At 39.9% G+C, this 25785-nt stretch overlaps 1 protein-coding gene and 1 long non-coding RNA gene across 5 annotated transcripts in view; one reads left to right on the forward strand and one right to left on the reverse strand.

The window, feature by feature from the left end:
- Rtn1 (reticulon 1) overlaps positions 1-4234 on the reverse strand; it is a 294963-nt gene extending 290729 nt beyond the window's left edge. The window contains exon 1 of one of the 4 annotated variants that reach the window (XM_063240875.1): positions 4048-4234. Coding sequence is in view for 1 of the 4 variants with exons in the window: in XM_063240872.1 (XP_063096942.1) it covers positions 3368-3557 (190 nt within the window). In the remaining 3 variants the exon portion in view is untranslated. The other 3 variants (XM_063240876.1, XM_063240872.1, XM_063240874.1) reach the window with 3 other exon arrangements.
- A 183-nt stretch (positions 4235-4417) lies between these two features.
- On the forward strand, positions 4418-25785 carry LOC134474157 (uncharacterized). The gene is made up of 2 exons (XR_010044803.1): positions 4418-4931; positions 19108-25785. It is a non-coding gene; the product is annotated as an uncharacterized LOC134474157 (long non-coding RNA).

Here is a 25785-nt window from a genome sequence, read left to right on the forward strand (position 1 = left end):
TTTACCCAAAGACTATGTCCACAGAAATAAACTGCATTAGGTTTCAAGCTCTAATAGATTGCAAAAGCAAAGTATAGTGTTCTTTCTCATTTCAGTAACACAACAGCTTTCTCAAAAAATGAAGGAAAACTAAAGATAGGAATTTACACCTTCTCAAGGGGATTGCTGGAAATGACTCCAAATAAAAATGTCCACGAATCTATCCAACACACTCAAAATGAAGACCATCAATCTAGTGTTGAAATTATGATGATTAGTAATGCATTATAGAGTCTCCACTTACTATACTAAACAGAATAAGCATAAGTAAATAATGCTTTTTCAGTGTTATCTAAATTATGGTAAAGAACAGTTCAATAAAGCATCAGATTTAGCATGTGAAAAATACAAATTTATAAGCTCCATGGCCCAAGTAATATAAATTGGAAAAATCTTTTTGCAATTATGTGGAATTTTAAGTCAAATTACCTATAATTCAGTATTACTAAAGTGAATGACATCAGGCTAATTTTTCCTGATCATTCAACATCTGGTTTTTCATTTTTCCTTCCATATGCAAAACAGTAAATGAGTTCATCTCCAAAGCAGACAATGAGTTAACTTCTTACCATTTTGTTCAAATGTTCTATTTTAAATTCCTTCCTTCAACAAAGGACTATTCTTCTATCCTTTTGTTATTGTATGTTCCTTTTGAATAGTTTCCAGGAGTAAAATAACTAACCATGAAAAAAACAAGAGTTGCTCTTAACATCCTTCATATAAAGTTTAGATGGTGTTATTTCATGATGAATAACTCTTATCATGCTGTGGCTCACACGTGGTATATTAAATGTTGCCTTGGCAACAGACATCATTTCACATGCCCACTATCAGTTGAAGACATGAAAGATTCTAGCTTATGAACACAGTGCTGCTTTTGGTGAGAAAATTTTCATGTCATAAAACAAACAGTGAGAATACCAGAAATATAGTACTGATGGGGTTTTATAGTACAACTTTAATACACTGAAATACATAGTCATTCTAGGGCATTACTGAGAAACATTTTTGGAAATATTTCTGTGAAAACTTTATCATCAATGTATAAAAATAAATAACAGAATTTCTATCCTAATGGCACGATTGGTGGTATTTTCAAGAAAAACTTTCTAAAACATAAGTATCTGTCTTACATGTTAATATTTCATCTGAAAATGAAAAATGGATTTTTACAGTGCATCACACTAAAAGTTTAAGTAGCTCCTTACTGCAAGTCCAAAGAGCATGATTAAAGAATAAAGTAGCTTTCTGTTGTGTGAGGACACAGGAAAAGACTATGATACAGGAAGCAGCCCACACCACACACCAATCTGCCAGCACCTTGACCTTAAACTTGCCAGCATCTAGTAGTATGTGAAAATTATTTCTATTCATGAACCAAAAATAAAGTAAATTTTTAAAATGCAAAATAAAACAGTGCACTTATTAGGGTATCACTGAATTTTGTCTCTGAGACAATGAGGCACCACCTGCTGACTATAAAAATAGCAGACAGGGAAACTGGTTCAGATTTCATTTGGATTTTTCAAGATACAGATACTTAATTGGCTACCATTTCCAGCATCCAAGTCTCTTATAGCAACCCACTTGATCTACTTAATAAGATGACACAGATTTAAAACAGTAAGCATGCATATATATATATATATATATATATATGGAATTCTTTTAGGCAATAATTATAAATTTAATATTTCTATATATTCAAAATGTGCTCCTTCCAAATGTTATTTTTCCTCCATTCTCCTCCCACCCTCAAACTTAGTATCGTGTTTGATTTTATTAGTGCACTGATTATCTAGGATAGGAAACTCCAAGATATTTAACAAAATCAAATATTTCATACGAATACTGCTAAAGCAGTAAATGCGTTGATTCTACTCACCATTCTGTGGTAATGCAACACATATGCCAGAATCTCTAAGGTATTTTAGATGTTTTTAGCACAAAAACCATAATGGTGATGTTAACAGCTTCATCATCCCACAACCATGACAACATCCAAGCATTACACTGTACCTCACACATCCTACATCCTAAGCATGTCCTGTATGGGAACTCATTTCAGTGGATAGCAGGTTACCTACACGGGGCACTTACAGCCTTTCCTTCTCTTCCCTCCACTAATCCGGTGAAACGAATGCAAAGCAGGTAATGTTTATAAAGATGATTTATATTGATTAGGGCGGGTAAAAGCTCGAAGGTAGGCAGTCATCAATAAAGAGTGGTAATAACAGAAACGACCACTGCCACCTCCTTTTCATCTGGATGCAGAAGTTGAGCCAGGGTAGCCGTGCTTGGATTTACCCCTCGCCTCATAACAAAATATATGATAAACGGGATTTTCACCTTTGAGCCTCTTTCTTTTCACTTTCCTCCTCTCCTCCTCTGCCTGCCTTCTCCAGGCCGTCCCCTTTTCCCTCCCCGCAGAACACTGACCGGTCTTACCCAGTGCGTCCTCTCCCAGCCACCGCCACCACCCCCCCCACCCCCCGTAGTGGAGCAGAGTTAACAGAGCCCGAGGCCCCCAAGTAACACTTAGAGTAGGTGGCTCTAAAAGGGGTCTACGCAGCAGCCGCCAAGGCGCAGGCGCCCGCCCCCTCGCCCCAGGCCGCCTCGTTACTGTAGCGCCGGACCTACTCGACTGCCGCGGCAGCGCAGCGCAGCGCAGCCCCAGCTCCTGCGACCACAGCCCCACGGGACGCTTCCCGCTTTCCCGGCTGGCGGACGCCGCTGCTCGAGTCTGCGCGGCCGCGAAGATGGGCTCTGGGGGCAGAGGCCGAGCCGGGCTACTTCCAATGCCGCTGACACTCAGTACGCCCAAGGCCCCCGAGAGGCCAGTACCTGCATTTCGGGGTAGCAAGTTTCTTGGCTCCGCAAGCTGGGGCCGCTCGACTACCTTGGAAGAAAGGCTCGTGGCGGGGGGCAGGGGGGTCGGCCCGGATCCCAAAGCGTCGCGACGCCGAGCCTCTGGACGCGGCCCACGCCACGGTCCCGGATCTCTGGGATCCAGGGAGCTCTGGGAACCCGGCAGCGGGGGCGGCTCTCGCCGGGCGCCAGGCTGCCCGGCCAGGTGCGGGGTGCCCCGGGGTCTCGGGGCGCAGAGCTGCGCCGCGCCGCGCCGCCCCGCCCCGCAGGCCCCAAGGCCGGGTAGCAGGAAGAGAAGGCGCCCGGAACGCCGCGGAGTGCGGAGCCGAGGGCGTCCGAAGTCCAGCGAGCGCTCCCGAAACCGAGGCGAAGGGGCCTCCGCTCCTGCCGCCCGGGCTCGGGTCGCCGCCGCGGTCACAGCGCGGGTTCGGGTCCCCACGCCGGCCCGGCGTCGGCTCACCTGTGGCTGCGGTGTCCATGGCAACGGGCGGCCGCGGGTCCCACGGCGCCGCTTCGCGCAGCCCGGCGTCCGCCCCGGCTGCGGTCGGTGGCCCCGCTCCGCGCTCGCCCTCCCCGCGGTTCCCGAAGCCCCGGGAGCCCGGGCCGGCCTGCGGCGGCAGCGCTGCTCGCAGCTCGGGCGGCGCGGCCATGTCTGGAGACCCGGACCCGGCGCGGCGACGGCGGCTGGGCGGGGCGGGGCGGAGAGCGGGGCCGGGCGCTCGGGCGCGCGCTGCGGTCCTCACCGGGGCTCCGGGACGGAGCTGCGGAGTCTCCGCGCTGCTGCCGCACCTCAGCCTGCGGCTCCCGGAGCCTCGGCTCCTCCCCCTCCCGCCCCTCCCTCCCGCCCCTCCTTTCCCTTCCCTTCCCCCCTTCCTCCTTCTCTTCCTTCTCTCCTTCCTCTTCTCCCTCCCCTCCCCCTCCTCCTCCCCCTTCCTCTTCTCCCTCCCCTCATCCCTCCTCTTCCTCCTCTCCCTCTTTTCCTCCCCTTCCCCTCCAATCCCCCTCCTGTCCCCCTCCCATCCCTTCCCTCCCCCTCTCCTCCTTTACCTCCCCGCCCACCGCGCTCCTCCCAGCTTCCCAGCCTGCTATTACACAGGTGGAAAAGAGCTGCTCTGACCAGCCCTGCTCCACACTCCTCACCCGGCCTGCTGAGATACTGGGATGCGCCACCTCGGCTCCAGCCTTCCCTTCCGTGGGGCTAGAACATTGGAAAGATCGCCAGGTAGAGGAGCCCCCAGCCTCAGCGTGACTAACGGGCAGCTGCGCCCCAACTCTAGAAGTTAAGTCACCATTGCTGTCCTGCAACCCAATACCAAGAAAAGAGAATGGAGACCACGGAGCCACAGTTCCGAGGGTGACCGGTATCCGCTGGGAGGAGGGGCTTGAGGCAGATGTGGCGATTGCGACCAGGGAAGCCACAAGCCAGGGGTTTAACCCTGAGTCAAACTGTTTCAGGATCTGGGCTGAAAATACTGAGGTACAGGGCTGAGCTCTCTGGAGAAACTCCAAAAATAAAGCAAGCAAGTTTTCCAGACCTTAACTTGACCTGACCTGACTACAAATAGAATGTCAGTACGCAGGACTAAAGTAGCTATGACACCTTTCAGAAACAGTCAGCCAGAATCTTATAAATTCTGTGCAGAGGCGGTTTTATTTGAGAAGCTGGGCACTCCAAGATGCTTTCTCTTTCTCCTCCTCCCCCCTTCCTCTTCCTCTTTCTTCCTCCTCCTCCTTCCACTTCCTCTTCCTGTACTGTACTCTCTGATAGGAGGGAAGACACTTAACAGAGGACGAAAGTAATTTATTTGCTTATCATCACTCCATATTCGGACCCAACTTTTCCCACGAACCTTGTATTTTATTGATTCCTAAATTGTTTATAAAATGATGTGCCTTGAAAAACTGAAGTCCCACACATAAAATCGAGAAATAGGCTTGTTTAAGGGCTCTGCTCTAGGAAGATGGCGGTGAGCTGTAGACTGCACTGCTGGATGTGAACTCCGAGCTGACGTTTGCACAGTTGGGTACGTACCAGCCAAACTCAGCACCACTGAGGGGCTCCTCAGAAATGCTAAAACTGAAAGCCGCAGATTCAGCTGAATCTGTTCTTTACTAGTACACTAATGTTCAAAAGGTGGCAATAAATGGAAGAAAAATATGATCACTAAGCAATGAATATGGCCTTCTAATACCAGATGCCCAAGGAGACCTAAGGGTCACCAAAATTTTACACTATTACTGTATTAAAAATTATCTCAAGTAATGACCAAGTTCATCATCTTTATTGGGCATATAACTCCCAAATGCATCTGTCATTGCAAACATGGGCAATTTAGTGTGTGTTAATTGTACCTCAATAATCCTATAAAATTATAAATATAACAAATTCTTGACTATCATGAATCATCAAAGTTTTTAAAATATTTCTGTGAAAACAAGAGCCCATTTAAGAAATCATTAAGATGAAAAGCTTATGACTGGCATCTTTCCAGGGAGCTTATCCATTTGTGTAATCAAGGGATACTTGGGAGACTTTTTTTCAGGTCTGTTGTTTAGAATGCCCTAAAGCAGCAGATATACCAGATGGCAATCTCTGGGTTTCATTATTAACATGCCAAGAACACAGAAAAAACTAATGATGTAACACGAAATGATTATTAATGGGCAATGAATATTTGAGAATTGCTATGGGGAAGGAGTTACATACAGAATAATGTGGAATATGTTATTTTGTTTCTCTGAGAAAGACAGATGAAAGTCATTTAAAAACTGGAATGCCTATCCAAGCCTTTTAGCTTCCTTATGATTAAAAAGTTATGGAGTTTTGAGATATAATTCTATTTCTACGTATTTCATCAGATTCTGATCAATTTGATACTATGTGGAGGAAATGTCCAGTTACAGACATTTAGATTTACTGATTGGAGGAAATTGATGATTCTATTTTGACAAGTTATGCTTTTTTACTCTTCTGAAATGCAGTGGGGAGGGCTGCAGTTTTCACTCAGTGGTAAATTGCTTGCCTAGTATATATGAGGTTTGATCCTGAGCATCGTTGCCTTTGAGACAAGAAAATAAAGTTGTCACTTTTAACAGATTCTTAACAAAAAGAGTTGAAACAAAAGAATTGTTAATTTTTTTGTCTTTAGGCTCCATTTATTTTTTAAAAGTTCTTTTCATGTCAAAAGAAAGGCTCAGGTGAAAAGCATTTATTTTGTTCTAGCTTGTCAGCTTTTACCAATTCTTGTAACATAGGGAAAAGAGAGTCAGGAACATGAAAGAAAAATGTCTTGTGAACAGATCTCACCCAAGGTGAAATTCTCTCTATACTCGAGTTATTGAATGTTTGTATCTCAGATTCCTCAACTATAACCTGGAGACTTTAATCCTTTGCATAGGATTTAGGAGAGCACTAAATGGTTGGCACATGTATAATATATTGTCAATTTAAGTGACTTCTAATGTTAAAGCTGTGACCAGGTTATAGACAGAGTTAGTGAGATAAAGAATGTTTGATAATTACCCTGATTTTGTAATTCCTATATTCTGAAAAGTAAACGATATAATGATAAGGTATTTCAAAGGTTCTTAAAGTAGTTGGGACAAAAATACACACATACTTCAACTTGGAACAGCCTACTTCAGAAATGGCGAGTAGGACCCATTGATTGCTAAGCAGTGACTGCTGGGAGGCTTGTGCCGAGAAAGTGTCATGGGCCACACTCAGATTCTGTAAGAAAGAGTGGCAGAAGGGTATAAGTAGCAGCTACACTCAGGCAAGTGAAGGAGGCAGGCAACACACACCACACATTTACCTTCTCTGGCTCAAGTTTCTACCTGTATTGGCATCGACCTAGGCCATACTCTTGTGAAGTCACTCTCATCGACTTAGAAGTTTGACTTAAAAAACATCAACTTAAAGAAGATGAGACACACTGTGGTGCCTCAGATTTCTCTGAAATCATCGTATGTGGTCAATATGGGATTAATTTGTCTAAGTGGAATTCAGATCATTTGCAAAATGACCTTCATTTTTATGCAGTGTGTAGACACTATTGGAATTGACTGGGAAAAGAGTCCTTGATTTCCTCTGCAGGGAGAAGATATCTAGATTGAAACTAATTTGTAGAGGCTGCAGACTCAGGCCTAAGACACTGTGTGTTCTCCAGGAGTCCACCACAATGCCCAGCAATGCTCCAGGACATTTCAAGAACACAGCATGCTCCTCTCAGGGGAGAGTGGTTGCTGTTGCCTCATCTGCCAACTAGGGACAAAACAGAGTCTCCTGGCGGCCTACTGCCAGTGGGAAGTGGGAAGGGTATCGCATTTCATTGAACACAGCATTCTTCATTGTTAATGTATTTGGGTAAGACTACAAATATGTTTTATTACTTTGGACAAATATATGAAATAGGAGAGCTGTAATTTCAATTGCCCTTGCTGTGGACACAACAAAAACAGTGCAAAGTATCCTGAACTTCAAAAGCAATCAAATATAAAGACAGAGGTAAATTGCCTTTTTATAGTGCTTTACAGTTTATGGTGTACACCCACTAGGATATCACCTAACATACACACACACTCACACATTGAATTTCCTATTTCATTAAGAGATAGGATATCTCATGATAATTTTACTTGTTAATTTATTTATGACTAATGAATTGGGAGCTTTTATGTCCTTAGTAAATTGTGTTGCTCTTTTTAATAACAATTATATTAAGATTTAACTCACTCACTGTACAAGTTAAAGCATATAACTCAAAGGTTTTTTAGTATAGGGTGCTACAACCATCACCACAAGCAATTTAAGATATTTTTGTCCCTTAGAAAGGAAATTCTGTATCCACTAGAAGTGACTCCCTAACTCACCCTGAACCCCAAATGCAGTCCTAGGCAATCAAGTAATCTATTGTCTATCTCTGTAGATTTGCCTATTATGAGCATTTCATATAAGTGGAATTACACACATGACTTTTTATGACTGATTTTTTTCACTTACTGTAACATTTTCAAGGCTTATACCAGTAGCATATTACATTCCTCTGATTGATGTTTAATATTCCACAGTATGACTATACTTCCAGTTGTGCATCCATTCATCAGTTGATAGACATTTAGGTTATCATCTTCTGTTGATTGTTACAAATGGTACTGCTAAGTATTTTCACCTTTTTGTTTGGCATGTTTTCATTTTTGTTGGTTAAAAATCAAGAATTAGAATTGTGGAGTCAAGCGTGGGGCATAGCTCATCTAGAATGGATAAAGCTCCAGATTTTATCTCAAGTAATAGAATGATAATCATGATAATAATGATAGCTGAGTCCCCTGAAGACTCTAAGTTTAACTGTTTGAGGAATTGTCAAAATATTTTTCCAAATCAACTACACCTCTTAAAAATTTCACTGCTAACACCCTACACCTATACCATTGCAGCAGCCAGTGCAGCCCCATGGGCAGCAAGGAGGACCTCATAAGATTATGGGGAGGAGGAACAAAACTGATATGGAGACTCTGAGTTTATGATCCAACTCCTCAGTTTCATTAATCCAATTTTGCTCAAAGCCAGCCTTCCAAATTACAAAGAGGCTCTCCTGATACCATGTTCTTCTACAGTGCACTGCACTTGACAAGATCCTGCTCAGTATGATCTTTGCCTTTGCTTTGACATCTGAGCTGGAGAAATGATGTACCTGTGAAGACTACCATCAGTGTTATATGGCAAAAAATACTGAAGTGAGTTTCCCCATGCTAATATTCTCCCAGGAAAATCAAGAAGATAATAATGTCTCAGACATTAATTAGCATTATTGACTGAAGAAAATCTTATATGATGATCTTTATTCTAGTGCTAGCTGTGTAAAACATAAATAGGTGAAACAGTGGATCATATAATAACCAGAAGAGGGAGGTAAGAAGCAGATAAAGAGCCTCTCTGAGATTTTCTGTCTAGACACTGGAATATAACAACATGAGGAAGACAAGGAGGGAGACATCAGGGACCAGGAAGGATCTGAAGTGAGAATTGAAGCCCATAGAAAGAGTGAAGAGAGAAAATTAAAGAAGGTGGAGCTTTCTTCCTGAGTTGAGACTCACTGTGTTGAAGGAGCAGTTCAAACCTGCGGACACATGCTGACTTCTGGCAACCTCAGAGGCTTCCATAGACTCAGCAGTGGAAGGGAACAGTGGACATAGAGGACTGTGGTGACTGGTGGTGAGTACTGCATCCTGAGGAGAAGGCTATTCGCTTGAAGCCATTTTGGAGAGGGACCAACTGAGCTTGGAACTTAGAAAAACTGCTGGCTCCATCTCATGGTTCCCAGCTCAGTTCAAGCCCTCAGAAAGTGTGCTGGCTAGAGCAGGCTGAATGGATCTGGTTACAGCCTCACATCCAGAAACTACCCTGACCTTCAGAGGAAATCAAAGTGCAGGCTTACTGAGATTAACCACTACCCCACCATAAAGCTACTGCTGACTTGCAAGGATAAATCAACATGGATCTGGACTCTGTCCCCACACCCTGTCTACCAGTGACAATAGTGACAAATCTTGGAGATTTTTTCTCTTTCCCTTTTTTTGTTTCTTTGTTTTCTTTTATTGTTTGATTTTCTTTTAATATGAGTGTGAACATTGTTTCTAGTTTTTTTGTTGCTGTTGTTCTGTTGTTCCTTTTGTTTCTTCTCTCTTTCCGTTCTGTCCTCTGTACTGATTTCCCAAAGTTTGTGTGACCCTCCTTTGTTCTCGAGTCTTGCTTTTAATCTCCTCTTCTTCTGTTTCTTTATTTTTCCCCCTAACCTCAATTTTCATTCCTGAGGGTAAAATTGGCATATTGAGGGCTTGTTTGTTGCATACAATTTCATGGTTTGTTTTAGATTTTGTTCATATGGTTAAAGGTGGAAAATCAATGGTTATTTATGTTAGTCATTCTCTAGGTTGTGCTTTTTGCTATTGTTATTGCCACTTGTACCACTTTAGCCAAAAGTGACATAATTATTCTAACAAGTTGTTTTTCTTGGTATTTCAAGACTGAGATTGACTAGGGGATCATAGAAAATACTGTGATACAGTGTCAAAGGAAAATAAGCAGGGCCAAGCAGGCGGCAACTTCTCATCTCCAGTAAATTGAACAAGTATGGTTTTGAAACAGACTTAAAATCCAAAAACCAGATACAACTGAAAGATACCTCTGAGAGGTAGTTGTTGCCTAGGGTTCTAATACTAGCAATAAAGCAACTCATCATGGGCAATTTACAGGCACCAACCAAGGAAATAAACTAAAAAGAAAATAGAAAATGAGGAAAACACTTAAATGAGATGGAACCCCAGACATCCAGTTAAACAAAAGCAGAACCAAAGGGCAATGAGATAGAAACATCTGAAAGCCACTCTCCTGACCTCTCTAAAGTGGTAACATCAAAGCAACGGAATGTGATTCTAGAAAAAAATCAAATCAGAGATAATTTATCAGATAAGTACAGAGATGCTAGCCACAATGAAAAACATGTTCAGTGTCTCTAGAGCAGATACAGATTTTTAAAAAATAGAGGAGCTTAGGGATATGATGGAAACCATGAATACCGAACATAGGAAAGAAGTCCAATCTACGAAACAGATTCAAGCAGATATCCAATAGACTAAAAATTCCACTAAAGTAGCTACTGCAAAATAATCCAGTGTGAGGACAGAATCTCAGGCATAGAGGACAGACTTGTGATTAGTGACCAGGAAAAGGATTCTTTAAAAATAGCAAGAGACCACAAGAAATCAACCCAGCAGCTTCTAGATGATGCAAAGAAGAATAACATAAGGTTGATTGATTGGAGTCAGTGAAAAAAAATCAGGAGATAGTACAAATGATATATTTTTCTTAGAAAAATCCTCTTTTCAGGCATGTTGGCATAAAACTTCCTTGGCAGGGAAAAAGAATTTAACATGATGATAAACGAGGCATATAGAACTCCAATAGGCCATGATGGAATACATAAATAACTAAATAAATCTATAGCAAGTCCCATCATAGTCAAGACTCCAGAACTTCCACACAAGAACAAAATATTAAAAGCTGTTACAGAAAAGAAACAAATCATTTGTAAAGAAAGTCTTTAAGGATCATAGCTGAGTCCCCTGAAGACTCTAAATTTAACTACGCTCTTTGCAGGCATGTTGGCATAAAACTTCCTTGGCAGGGAAAAAGAATTTAACATGATAATAAATGAGGCATATAGAACTCCAATTTATGATGGAATACATAAATAACCAAATAAATCTATAGCAAGTCACATAGATACAGACATAGTCATATCTATATAGACATAGATGTCTCAAACCCTTAGAGGATTTTAATTTTTTTCTAAGAAAAACTATTTGCAGGAGGATATTTTGTTGATAGCTTTCATTATTGAACTTAATAAATTTTCAAAAATAAAATTTCCATCAACAATACACAAGGGTTCCAATTTCTCCATAATCCTTGCAAAACATTATTTATCTATTGTTTCCAAATTATAAAAATCTTAACAGTGCAAAAATATGTCATACTGCAGTTTTGAGTTGCATTTCCTTGATATTGGCCTAAAGATATTAAGCATTTTTTCACATATTTCTTGGCCATTTGCTTATTTTCCTAGGATAAATATGTATTTAGGTACTATGTCTACTTGTAAATTAGGTGATCTTTTATAGGTATTGAACTATATGAGTGTTTACACATTCTGGATAGAAATCTATTCTCTGAAATGTGATTCACAAATCTTTCTCTCTATTTCTATGGATTGTCTTTTTATTTTCTTGAAGGTGCCCTTTGCAGCAAAAAAAGTTAAATATTTTTATGAAATCCAATATATCCATTTTCTTTTTTGTTGCTTATAGGTTTGAGGTCATCTCTAAATACCGTTGCATATTCTCAGATCACAAGAATTTGACTTATGTTTTCCTCTCAGGGTATTACAGTTTTAGGTCATATATTCAGGTCTTTAATCCATTTTGGTTCATTTGTATGCATCATTTACATAATACATCTTTTTTACTCTGCAAATTACTTTTTGTGCTAACTTTTCCAATCAGATATTTTTCTTATATTTTAAGTGTTCTTTTTATTATATTTTTGTCTTTTGTATAGCAAGGTTCTTCAACACTCTATTGGCCATGAATGATGAAAAAATGAAAGTTCTTAAAAATTCAAACTGTTCAAGAGTCATATGACTACTGTAGCTGTTGTTAAAGTTTAAAGTGTCTGATTTTATGCTCATGATCCCCAGTTTAAAATTTTGAAACAGTATAATTGATGTTTCAGCTTGCATATGGTATGCCATCAAGAACCTAGCTTAACTGTAAGCTCAAAAGGTAGTCAAAATTAGTGATCACAGATTATCTCCAAAACATTCTGAATTTAATGTGAAACACCAACGTGAAGATCAAGAAGAAAGATAGCAACTTTTTTTGTGTGAAAGTCAGGACCTCGAACAGCTCAACGAGGGACTTAGATTTTTTTCTTCTAAGTTCATACTGTAGTCCCTAAGAGCCCAGGTCGTTGGTTAAAAGTTTGTACTTTGTAAGACAAATTTCAATTAAACGGACCTGATTTTTATTTTTATGGCCCCAGCCTCTCCTGAGGAAACATGTCAGACTGTCTTCCATGAGTCAGTAGTCTTTGTCCAGTAACATGGCCTGGCATTCACACCTGTCAAACATGTCCAAAAACCCAGATCCTTGGAGCTTCTTTGGAGTTAGATGATGACCCAAGGTAAAATTATTTTCTATCTCTCCTTCCTTGGATCTCTTCACCTATACATGTCTTTCTACCCAATCTGAGAGACCAGGCAGGTCCAAACTATAACTGGGCCCTGTGGCAAAAACAGCTGGTGAAATGTTGATGTAAAAGGGCTCAGGAAGGATGAATTTATAACTCCATATGCCTTGCAATAAATGTGGAATGTATTATAATTTAACTACTGCTATCACAGAGTGAATTGGACCCCATAAATTCACTTTGTCTGTGCTTACAAAATATATTGAGCTGTTAACACTTGAGTTTCAAGTAGTTTTTTTGATTATTTGTTTTGCTGTTTGAACTTAGTTAAGTTTAAAAGTTTTAAGTAAAAAACTATACTGATTATTTACTTCACAGTAGTCCTACTTAATTATAGCTGTAAGTCAGTGATCTACAAGGACAAGCCTATAAAAACTGGGGGAAAAAATCTAAGTGAAAGTTTGAAGATAGAAGTTTCCAAACAAGTTTTTAGCATGAGTATGATCCAAGTACCTAGAATGCTAATTAAGGAAGCAGAAACACTTGGGATTTGTTTCAGTTCAAAAAAAAAAAAAAAGAAAGAAAAGAAAAGAGAACATGGAACTTTACGTCTTTGGAATAGCCATGGCATATTCAAGCATCAATTTCAGGACTACTATTTTGTTTAAAAGTACTCAGTATTATGTAGAAAAATAATTTCTCTGCAGAAAAATCTAGATGACCCTCTAAAATAATATTGTCCTTAAACAGCTGGGCATGGTGGTGCACACCTGTAATCCCAGCACTCGGGGGCTGAGACAGGAAGATTGCTATGAGTCTGAGATCAGCCTGAGCTATGTAGAGAGACCTTGTCTCAAAAAAATATATGTATTGTCCTTAAACAGTCATATCTTCCTATGGACCTTACTTTGGAAGACTTTAGAAAGAACTTCCTGCCAAATGTTGCTCTTACTGTAGCTTAATATTGTTCAAGGAAATTCAAAATTTTGACGTTATAATTTGGCAGATTTGTACTGTCATATGTGGCAGATTTGTACTGTGATATGTGTCATCCCCAGGGAAGGTAACTCAGCAGTCACAGAATTAATATCTCATAAGTTATCAGATATCTTTACTAAGCTAAGATTAGACTTTGATATGGGTTGAAAATCTGTGTGTGGTCTTGTGCACCTCTAATCCAAGCACTCTGGGAGCTGAGGAAGGATGATTGCAAGTTTGAGTGCAGCCTAATGACGTAGCAAGACCCTGTTTTAAGACATAAATACCAGGGATGTAGTTCAGTGCAAAGGCTCTGGGTTCAATCTGCAGTGCTAAAAAAAAATGGATGAGGACATAGACAATGGCATCAAACAAAAGAAGACAGAAGACTGCAATGACAGGCCTTTCCAAACCAGAGGAAATGGTTCACCTGTCCCCAAGTACAAACCTTGTGTTGAACTCATAACATGCTCGGCAGTCAGATAGTCAACTTAAAATTCAACATAATACAGCATGAGGAGTCCCAAACAGAGGGAGATGAATTCTGTCTTCCTAAGAAGAAACTAAGGTGAGAAGAACCAATCAAACATATACTCCCAGTGCTATTATTGGAATAGCTAGGGGATCAGTGCTCCTGCTGCAGCAGGTAATGTGCCGAGCCATCCAAGTTCCAGCCTCTGCAACTCACTGGAGGCGCAGTCACGCTAAGGTCGGGGGTTGGCCAGCCAAACAGAGCGGAGCTGGTGGGGAGCCTGCATCAACCTGTGGTGAGTGATGGGATTGGAGCCATTCAACAGAAAGGGGAGGCTCTGGCAGATGACATTCTGGGATTGGGCAGGACTGGGAAGTACAAGGGGCAGCAGTGACCTTAGTCTGTTGTTCCCTTCCTGAACCGGATTGGTAGGGTGAGCTAGGCCTGGGTCATGTGAACTGGCTGAGACCCAATAGGTTGTCCAAGATCAGTTCCCTATGGCAGCGGCCCATACTAATACATTAAAGCCTCAAAAGTTTGACTAACCTTGTGGGGAGGCAGTGTGTAGTGGTGCAGTGCAGGCCTTAGCAGCTTGGCTGATCCAGAGGGAAGAGGCCAACATACACTGCCCCTGTCTGCAACTCCGCACACTGCAGTGGGAGGGATTGCCTGGCCAGCATGCAGAGGAATTGTAACCAACAAAGACAGAAACTGGAGCCTTCTGGAAGAAGCTAAAAAGATGGGAAGAGGAAGCAACAACAAAAGTCCCCAGGTCCCAACCCTGAGAACATTGATCCAGGACAGGTAAATACAAAGGAGAATGAGAACAGCAAACAAGCAATATCACACATGGCACCAGTGGACATAAAGAGATATCTTTGGGACTTCATAGACGAGTTCAAAAGTGAAATAGCCAAGTAAAGCAAGATATAAGAAGGTTAACTAAAGAGATGCTAAGCACCTCTCAAGCAAACACAGACAGAAGAAGGGAGGAACTCAAACAAAGGAGAGAACCATTTGATGAAGAATATAAACAAAATATAGAATACATGATGCAGATTCAAGGAGATTACCAGGAAATTAAAAACTCTATGGAAAGATGGCAAATCAGCTTGAAAGAAACGATAGATTATCCAAACTGGAGGATAGTTTTGCAATGTTGGATTATGAAAGGAAAAACTTTTAAAAAATAACAAGGAAACAAACAGTAACAATGCAAAGGCTAGAAAACAGCAGATCTATAATTTGAGAATAAAGAATGTGAATGAAGAAGCGGGGGTGCAAACAAAGGAACTACAAAGGCTATTCACAGAAATAATTCAGGAAAACTTCCCAAACATAGGAGAAGGAAAGGATATTCAGATGTATGAGGCATACAGAACTCCAGCCACCTACAACCAAAAAAGAGCTACACCTAGGCATGTCAAGATCCAAGAAATTCAATATAAGAACAGAATATTAAAAGTTGTTAGACACAAGAAACAGATCACCTATAAAAGAAGGCCCATCAGAATAATGGCAGACTTCTTGACACAGACCATCAAGTCAAGAAGAGTCTGGAGTGAAATATTCCAAGCCCTGGAGGAAAATAACCCCAAACCCAGATTGATATACCCTGCTAAACTGTCTCTAGAAATTAATGGAGAAACAAGATGCTTCCAAGACAAAGAGGAACTTGGGAAATTCATAACCACCAATCCAACTCTACAGAGAATACTGCAGGGCATTCTAGAGAGAGAGAAAAGTCCTAGAATTCCAGGAACAGTGGCAGAGAAGCCTCAATGAATGGAGCAGAAAACAGAATGAAGAAGATAAGCAGACAACTGATGGCAAAAAAAGAGCATAACAGAAATGAGGCAGAAAAGGTTGGTTATAACCTCTAATATAGATGGCCTTGATACACTAAATTTAAAAAAAACAGTCACATGTGGAGTAGATCAGGAGGCAGGGTCCACCGAGATGCTATTTATGGGAAATATAATTAACATGAAAAAGAGCACATGGACTGAAAATCAAATATGAGAAAATAATGCTCTATGTGACAGAAAACCAGAGAGTAATAGGGGCAACTAGACCAGTATTTGTGGATAGGTTAGAAAGACAGGCTTTAATAGGTAAAGGAATACAATTAGAGATAAAGTCCAGGAGAGAGAAGGTTTGGAACCACTTAAGTAAATAGCAGGTTGCCCCCTCACCCGAATTTAAAACCAAAGGTCTGGGTCAGACCCAAAAATGCACAGTGTACCCTGATGAAGTGAAAGGGGAAGGAGAGTTTTAAGGAAGATGACAGAAGATATTGTTAATAATGTATCAGGATTTAAAACCCACATTACTCGCACCACTCTGCTTATTCTGTCCCAGTTTGTCTACTTGCATTAGATTTGAGGGCACAGACAGCTATCCCCAAAACATCAGAATATAACACAGTAATCATCTTTAATTTCCTATTATCTTAATCTGGAGCCCTGTATGACTTATACTGTTTTATCATGACTGATGGTAGTTAAATCTGGTTTGTTTGATTGCTGATTGGTATCAACAGATTTTATTCAAAACTAGTATGATTGATAGTATGAAGTCTGAGAGTATAGGCAACTAAACAGAAGATGACAAGACTATGAATACACATTCTGGTTTGATAACTGCCTGCTTTTGAAGTTTTATACTATATACAAAGTTGTGTTTGTATTAATACTGTTATGTACTAATATATTCAATTATACTATGTCTGATGATATAGCCAATTCTATTGAAGATAACAAGAGAACACAGGAACAATGGTAGAACTCCTTGTACAATGATCTTATATGTCTTTTTCATTTCATGTGTTTATAGTAATATGTTTTGTTTTGTCTTGCTTAATTTTGCTCCCTCCTCTAATAAAGAAATGATAGAAATATATGTTAAGACTCATGCATGTGTAGAATCTATAAACAGTTTATAAGAACTGATCTTATGGCACATGATGAAATGAATAGATACTTTGAAGAAAAAGAGACATTCAAGTACCCAGTGCTGACCCTGGAGTGTCATAATGTGACACCCAGTAATAGTATTATTCTTTGTTCAGAGTGATATTAGACAGCTTGGGTTTATTCAATATCAACATAATTGAAGATATGGATAACTTCATGTATGTTTAAGTGTATAGGATTGATAACCATATTTCTAAGTTTTTGTTGGATAGTTGAACAGAACTGGTTACAGTCTCACTGTTTGAATCCCCACTTTATATGCTCCACTTAGTATCTTGAATAACTGTTTGTAAGAGGACAATCTGTAATCATCAACTAGTGATTTCTTACTGTTTATTTTTTCTTTGAAAGTATGTATTATTTCTACCCATTTTCTGTTTTGTTTACTCTTTCTTTAAATAAAATTTTAAAATAGACACTATAGTACCCAGTGCTGATTCTAGAGGTTCATGATGTGAAATCCAGCAATGCTATTATTCTTTGTTCAGAATGACTTTAGCCTGCTTTAGTTTGTGTAATCCCAACATAAATAAAGATATGGATAAGTGCATGTATATTTAAGTGTATAGGACTGACAACCATATTACTAAGTTTTTGTTGGATACTAAGTTTTTGTTGGATAGTTAAACAAAACTGTTTGCATACTCGCTGTTGAATTCCCACTTTATATGTTCCACTTTTGTATCTTGAACAACTATTTGTAAAAGGACAGTACTTAAACATTAGCTAGTGATTTCTTACTATTTATTTTTTCTCTGAATGCATGTATTATTTGTACCCATTTTCTGTTTTTAGTCTTTCTTTAAATTTTTTTAAAAAAAGAGTAAAAAAAAAAAAAAACAAAAAAACATGCTCAGCAGTCCTTGAAGAATATAACAGTTTAACATAAGTCATCTGGGAATTGCAAAAAGTTTGGTTTTTTTCCTTTAATTTTTCATTTATTCTGAATTTCTTAAGAAAAAAATAAGTCATATGAAGAGTTTTGAGAAACTTATCTAAGGGTCAATTAATGAAAAGAAACTTATCCAGGTGTTATTAAAATTATTTTTCATAAAAACATAAAGAAAAATAATGATAGAAATGGAAAGACAAATGCAACATCTCAATCAACAAAATTTGATATCTGAATGAATGTGGGAAGAGAGACATTCTACCCATTGTTGAAGAATTAGGACATTGAGGTCTAGATCAAAATTTCTAATTTCGGTTCAAGAATCACCTATCTATAGAGACTAATCCAACTCATGAACTTGGATATATCTCCCAGGGGAGAATAGAGAGAGAATTAAGAAGGGGCCAAGAACACATCCTTAAGTCACACATAGCTAAGAGTTCAGAGAAGGCAGTGGAAACAGCTGAGGAGATGAGAAGAGAGTGCAGCCAAGGGAGGAACTTCAAGGCTGGAGTGTTCCAAGTGTGTAGGCTGTGAAGAGCCACAAGCCACAGTGACTGATACCTCTGGACTTCCCTGGGGGAAACATTTGCTTGAAGTAAAGGAAGTAAGGGAAATAATAGCCTTTTGGAAAAGGAAGGACACAATGGATTGGAGTAACCTGTGCACTCATTAAGGAAAGATATTTGATGCTAGATGGATTGGAGTAACCTGTGCACTCATTAAGGAAAGATATTTGATGCTAGAGGGTAAGGATGGAATCAGCATCTATTTCTCACCGGACATTCCCATAACCCAGACAGGAAAACCCATGACTCACTTACTCCCATTGCCTTTGCCTGAAGTCTAAACCATTTCACCTGGGCTCATCTGAGCTCCACTTTTTAATGCTCCTGCTTTCATTGGATTCTGAGCCCTGATGGCATCTCTGTAGATTCAGACTGTCTTTGCACCAGATGCCTAACATTTGCCTCTGAAACTGAGTTCAGTATGTCTCTTGGTCCACAGTCTACAACTAACCCTTAAAATTTTGCTGGTTCCACCTAGAATAGGGAAGCACTCTACCCTAACACTACCCCAGTATTTTTAGGGCAAGAATTAAATTTATAACGTAGACAATTTGGTTCTTTTTCAGAAATAGAAAGGAAAGAGAACACAAGGAGATGAATATTGAGAAAAGGTTCGAGCTGCAGAGAAGGAAGGTTCCTGTCAGATGGCCTGTGACTGTTCAGTGACGTCTAAGACAGAGTCACCTCTAAAGCATGAAGCTGGCAAAAGACACTTTCAAACACTCTAAAGCATGACACTTTCAAGAGAATAAGAAAACTTGTGTGTAAGCCCAATTATAATTTGTACTGATTTTTTTCAAAGCTGACTTCCATTATAATCTTATAGTATGTTTTACTCAGATTTGTTAAATTCTTATTCTTTAATAGAAAATTCCAGCATTATGAAAGAACTTTCCAATAGCTCTTTATCAAAGACATCCAGGAGAAAAACACTGTGGCAGCCTTTGTGATATTACTGACCTGGGAACCACTGGTGTATAGCATTTAGAACCAACTATTTTGATAAATAGTTTCATCAAAGAGCTTTATTCTAAGTATAAATTATTCTGCTGTTTTCCTATGGATTTCAGAACTTGTCATCTGCCTCAGAGCTAGTGTTTTGGTCCTGTAGAAAGGTTCACAGGTTTCCTACACTTAGTCCAAAAGCTGGCAGCCAATGAAGTCTTTGAGTTATGCTAGAAGTACAAAGACTTCCATCACACTCACAACACCATAGATACTGTCATCACATGCCAGGAGCCTCAGCCTGATGGGCTGTGTCCCTCCCTCTTAGAATACGGTGCAGATCTTGGTCCTCTGAGCCTTCCTCTGTTCACTCTATGAGAGTAGGCAACTATGAAATACCATCTTTCGGTACACACTGGACTGGGGCACAATTACATTTGGGATAATTGTCTTATAGCTCCATAGACCTGGCTCCCTCTGAGTTGTGCTAGCAATACTGGATTTTGTTGAACTGAATCAATCCAAATATGAGAACATAAAGTCAGTTCTCCAGAATAAGCTCAGACACCCTATGATGTGCTTGACAGGGCACTTCCAAGTTCCAACAGTCTCTACCACTGTGTAGGGGTTATGGAATATTATGGAATATATGGGGGGTATGTGTGTAGCTCATGTTTCTGCATTCTGACTTCTATACTTACCAAATTGCTTAAAAAACAAAGCCCAAAGTGAATTTGAGAGCCCCAAAGGTGGTCTTTTCTGCATTTATTTTAGTGCGCCCAGACTGTCAGAATCTTTCTTCTAGTTTATGCTCTGAACACACCATGGAGGAATGTTTCTTAAACTATGGTAGAGACCAATACTCTAGAATCATTTGAAATTATTGCTTCAAATGTTTGTTTATGGCCTCCATTCAGACATATTGAATCAAATTCACTGAAAATGAGCTTAGAAATATGCAGTTTAAACAAGTACCCCCAGCCCTTCTCATGTCTACTAATAGTTGAAAAATATAGCTGTGTCAGCATCCTTCCTAGCTAAGCTCTAGTTCAGAATCTTCACAAATGTTTGCTATAAATCTGTAACTATCTGTGCTCTACCTGACCCAATGACCTAGTCAAAGTTGTATGATTTGGGAGAGAAAGTTGTTGACTAGTAATGAACCATGAAGCCTAAAATGATCACATGAAAAAGGGTCATATTTCTAAAAAAGGTAGAAACAATGTTGCAACTAACACCCAATCACCCAAAGATTAAGTCAAAACTCCATTTGTTGGTTTTAATTCCTTCCTCGAGCCAAAGTCAGGGCAAACCAGGCCATGTACCAAAAGCAGAGAGCAACAAGATGTGCTTTCCAGGGCGAGAGAACTGTTGTGAGTGGGAACCCACAAAGACTGGAAAAGCTGGGAATATTTTGTACTGGCTGGTAGTTGTTGTATATTTAGAGCAAGGCATAGAGCTACAGGAGCTGAGCCAGAGGGGTGAGGAGATACTTGGAACGGCCCGCATGGTCAAAAGACCCTGGCAAGATCCAGCAGAAGAAGGGAGGAGCTGTCTAACAAGAAAACACTGTGTAAATAGACATCAACAATATACAACAGCTAATCACATGACACTGGCCAAAGCAGAGGATTTTGTAGTTTAGGCAATTCCATACTAATACTCTGAATATCACTAATGTCAGCTCTTTTGTCTCACGAAGTGAGAGACCTCTTGAAACAAAGATGCCTAAACACAGAAGTCTCATGTATTCTATCCAAGGTACCAACTAGATTAAGCCACACCAAAAACCAAATCTAAACTTAATCAGAAGCTGTTTTGTTAGTTCCTGTCCTGAAAGTTTCCCAAGTGTGTTTGTTTCATACTTAGCTGGGTAAGATGACTATCAGAGATTGGAATTCAGCTTTATCTCTCAAACAGATATTTGGCTAATAAGGATCAGTGACCACCAGCAGCTCACAACATCCATTCCATTAACTTTGTGTAGTCTGAATTAATAGTCCCAACTTTGCAAATAAGCAGATGTCCTGGGAAGGACACCCATTGGCCTACATGAGGGTAGCATATGTGTTTCTTTGATATGAGATTGTGGTTATCATGTGGAGCAGGGTAATCAGCTCATCCCACATGGCCTCATATTCTTTCAGTTTTAAAACTGAAAGAGGGTCATCTATGTCAACAAACTTCTCAGTTCCAGGCAATCCAGGAAGATTGTCACACCAGGCATGTGAGGTCAGCTGTACACTGTGTAGAATGAATTACTCATAAGAAAGAACATTTCTGTTACCAGATAAAGAGATATGAGTGGCTAAAGGAGGCAGAATGGTCCCTTAACCCACTTTGGATCTATGTGGAATGGATAGGAAATGTCCTCAGTCAGCCCCCTTCTCTGAAGTACCACCAGGGCAGATTTCTTCTAATCAGGCTGGGGTTACAGAGCTGTTCTAGGTGACCACCTCAGAGTGTTTCCTCTGTCAAGGACTGAGAATTCTCTTTAGGATCCTTTGTAACCTCTCTAAGGCTGTTCAGTGATCCTACTTCCTGACTTGGCCTGGATATGACTGTCGTCTGTGACCTGACAGCTTGCTCCTCACTTTCATTTTTGTGTTTGTTCTGTTTCATAAACTTACATCATCCTGGTCCCCCGATTCACAGCTGCATCATTCTTGGAATCAGCTGAGTATACTTCACAAGGTCTAAGCAAACTCTGCCACTGAGATCCAGCCAAGCCTTCTTGCAGTTACCACGGCTCCCACCACACCACTGTCCACCAAAATCTCCTGTTGAATTTTGAGATGAAGGCTTAATACTTTTGCCTACTAATCCAGTTAACTCTAACTTGAACTCAAAACCTTGAATCTTTTTACTGCACCACATTCTATCACATAATATGATGATGATAGCTAGTTAAAGAAGGTCACAACTGACAGCTGAAGACTATTATTTTTAAAATTCTGCTTTTTGATTTCTTTTTATTTTATATATAACTGGTTTATTTACTTTTCTCTTATTGCTGAGACAAAATACCTGATGTCCAAATTTAAGGAAGAAGAGGTTTATTTAGCTCACAGTTTGTGGAAGTTTCAGTCCACAATCAGCTGGCTCCAAGGCAGGGTGGCACATGGCAGAAGGAAAACTAACCACTCATGGTGGTAGAAGACAGCAAAAGCAACAAAAGAATAAGGGGGAAAAAAGCAAGTCTCTTTTCCTCTCTTACATTACATTCAGGCTACTCACCCTAGGGAGGGTCCTCTACAGAACAGGTAGATACAAAAGAGATTGAGGGCAGCAAACATGCAATATCAGACATGGCATCAGTGAACATAAAGAGATATCTTTGGGACCTCATACATGAGCTCAAAAGTGAAATATTTAATCAACAAAGCAAAATATAAGTAGATGTGTCGGGGTCGCTCCCGGCCGGCAGGAAAGACACACGACAAAGTCTGGCGGTGTGCAACCTTGCCTTTATTTGTCTCCGCGTGGGCCCCGCGAGGCCTCCTCTCTGCCACCAGCCCTCTCTCGCCGGTGGACTTTCTCTATCTCTCTCTGTGCTTCTTCCCTCGTGGCGGGAGAGGCATTCACTTTTATAGGGTAACAGTGGCCAATCAGTTCAAAGCGCGCGATGCGGGCTGATTGGCTAACATCAGTTGTTGCTAGGCAGACTATCTTACAGAGCAGGTTGTTTAAGTCGCCAGCGCAATCAGGGGGCAGGAAGCAGGCGCCAACTTGGCTCACTCGATGGGAGGGGCAATCTAGCTCAGGCTCCGCTCCCACCCACAGGCCCTACGTCCACCAAGTAAGGCGACCGGTGTCGGCCGTGGCTCCCAACATAGATGAATAAAAGAAATGCTAAGCACCTCTTAAGAAGACACAGAAGAATGGAGGAACACAAAAAAAGGAGAGAAACAGTCAATGAAGAATATAAAGAAAACCTAGAATACATGAAGCAGGTTCAAAGAAAGTCCCAGGAAATAAAAAAAACTCAATTGAAAGCTGGCAAAACTGCTTGAAAGAAACTAAAGGTAGACAGTCAAAACTTGAAGATAGGCTTGCAATGTAGGATCATGAAAGGAAAAATTTCTTAAAAATAACAAGGAAACAGGCAGTAACAATACAAAGGCTAGAAGATGATAAGAGGATCTATAACTTAAGAATAAAGAATGTGAATGAAGAAGCAGGAGTAAGAAAAAAGGAAATACAAAGGCTATTCAGAGAAATAATTAAGGAAAACTTCCCAAGCATAGGAAAAGGAATTGATTTTCAGATGTATGAGGTATACAGAACTTTAGCCACCTACAACCAAAACAGAGCTACACCCAGACATATAATAATCAAGATTCCAGAAATTCAGTATAAGAACAGAATATTGAAAGCTATCAGAGATAAGAAACAGATTGCCTATAAAGGAAAACCCATCAAAATCATGGCAGACTTCTTGACACAGACCATCAAATCAAGAAGAGCTTGGGGTGAAGTATTCCAAGCTCTGAAAGAAAATAACCTCCAGCCCAGATTGATGTACCCAGAAAAACTGTCTCTAGAAATTAATGGAGAAACAAGATGCTTCCAAGACAAAGAGGAACTGGGGGAATTCGCAACCACCAATCTGACTCTACAGAGAATACTGAAGGACATTCTAGAGAGAGAGAAAGTACCAGGTTTTCAGGAACAGTGGCAGAGAGGCCTCAATGAATGGGTAAGAAAGTGAAATGAAGGATAAAAGCAGACAACTAATGGCAGAAAAATAGCACAACAAATGGCAGAGAAAGTTGGCTATAATCTGTAATATAAATGGCATTGATACACTAAATAAAAAAAGCAGAAACACACACAGAGTAGATCAGGGGATAGGGTCCACCAAGGTGTCCTTTGTAGGAAATATAATTTATCTGATAAGGGTATATGGACCAAAAATCAAATATGAGAAAACAGTACTCTATGTGACTGGGAACCAGAGAGTAATAGGGGCAACTAGATCAGTATTTGTGGATAGGTTGGAAAAACAGGCATTAATAGGTAAAGGAATACAACTAAAGGTCAAGTCCAAGAAGGAGAAGGTTCAGAACCACTTAGGTAAATAGCAGGTTGCCCACCCCAATTTAAAACCAAGGGTTTGGTGAAACCCAAAAATGCACAGTGCAGCCTGGGGAGTGAAAGGGAAGGGATAGTCTTTAAAAAGACAGCAAAAGATATTGTCAATAGTGTATCAGGAATTAAAACCCACATTACTCACACCGCTGTGCTTAGATAGAATTTATTCTGTCCCAGTTTGTCTACATGCACTAGATCTGAGGGCACAGAGAGCTATCACAAAAATATCATGATATAGCACAGTAATCATCTTTAATTTCCTATTATCTTAATCTGGATCCCTATATAACTTATACTGTTTTATCATGACTGATCTTAGTTAAATCTGGTTTATTTGATTGCTGTTTGGTATTGACAGATTTTATTCAAAACTGTTATAATAGATAGTATCAAGTCTGAGAGTATAGGCAACTAAACTGAAGATGACAAGACTATGAATACACATTCTGGTTTGATAACTGCCTGCTTTTGAAGTTTTATACTATATACAAAGTTGTGTTTTTATTAATACTGTTATGTACTGATATATTCAATTATACTATGTCTGATGATATAGCCAATTCTATTGAAGATAACAAAAGACAACACAGTAACCATGGTAGAACTCCTTATACAGCAGTTTTATATGTCTTCTTCATTTTATGTGTTTATAGGAATATGTTTTGTTTTGTCCTGCTTTATTTTGTTTCTCCCTCGAATATAGAAAGGATAGAAATATATGTTAAGACTCATGCATGCATAGAACCTATAAACAGTTTATGAGAACTGATCTTATGACATATGATAAAATGAACAAATACTTTGAAGAAAAAGAGATACTACAGTACCCAGAGCTGATCCTGGAGTGTTATGATGTGAAATCCAGCAATTCGTTGTTCAGAGTGATTTAGCCTGCTTTGGTTTATTTAATCTCAACATAAATGAAGATATGGATAACCACATGTCTGGTTAAGTGTATAAGATTGATAACCATATTACCAAGTTTTTGTTGGATAGTTTAACACAATTGTTTGCAGTCTCACTGTTTGAATCCCAACTTTATATGTTCCACTTTTGTATCTTGAACAACTATTTGTTAGAGGACAATATGTAAAAATCAACCAGTGATTTCTTACTGTTAATTTTTTCTTTGAAAGTATGTGCTATTTCTACCTGTTTTCTGTTTTATTTAGTCTCTCTTTAAATAAAAAAAATTTTTAAATGAG

This window comes from Cavia porcellus, unplaced genomic scaffold (assembly GCF_034190915.1).
Source record: "Cavia porcellus strain 051 isolate PalLab524CR breed Dunkin Hartley unplaced genomic scaffold, mCavPor4.1 scaffold_31, whole genome shotgun sequence".
Taxonomy (NCBI): domain Eukaryota; kingdom Metazoa; phylum Chordata; class Mammalia; order Rodentia; family Caviidae; genus Cavia; species Cavia porcellus.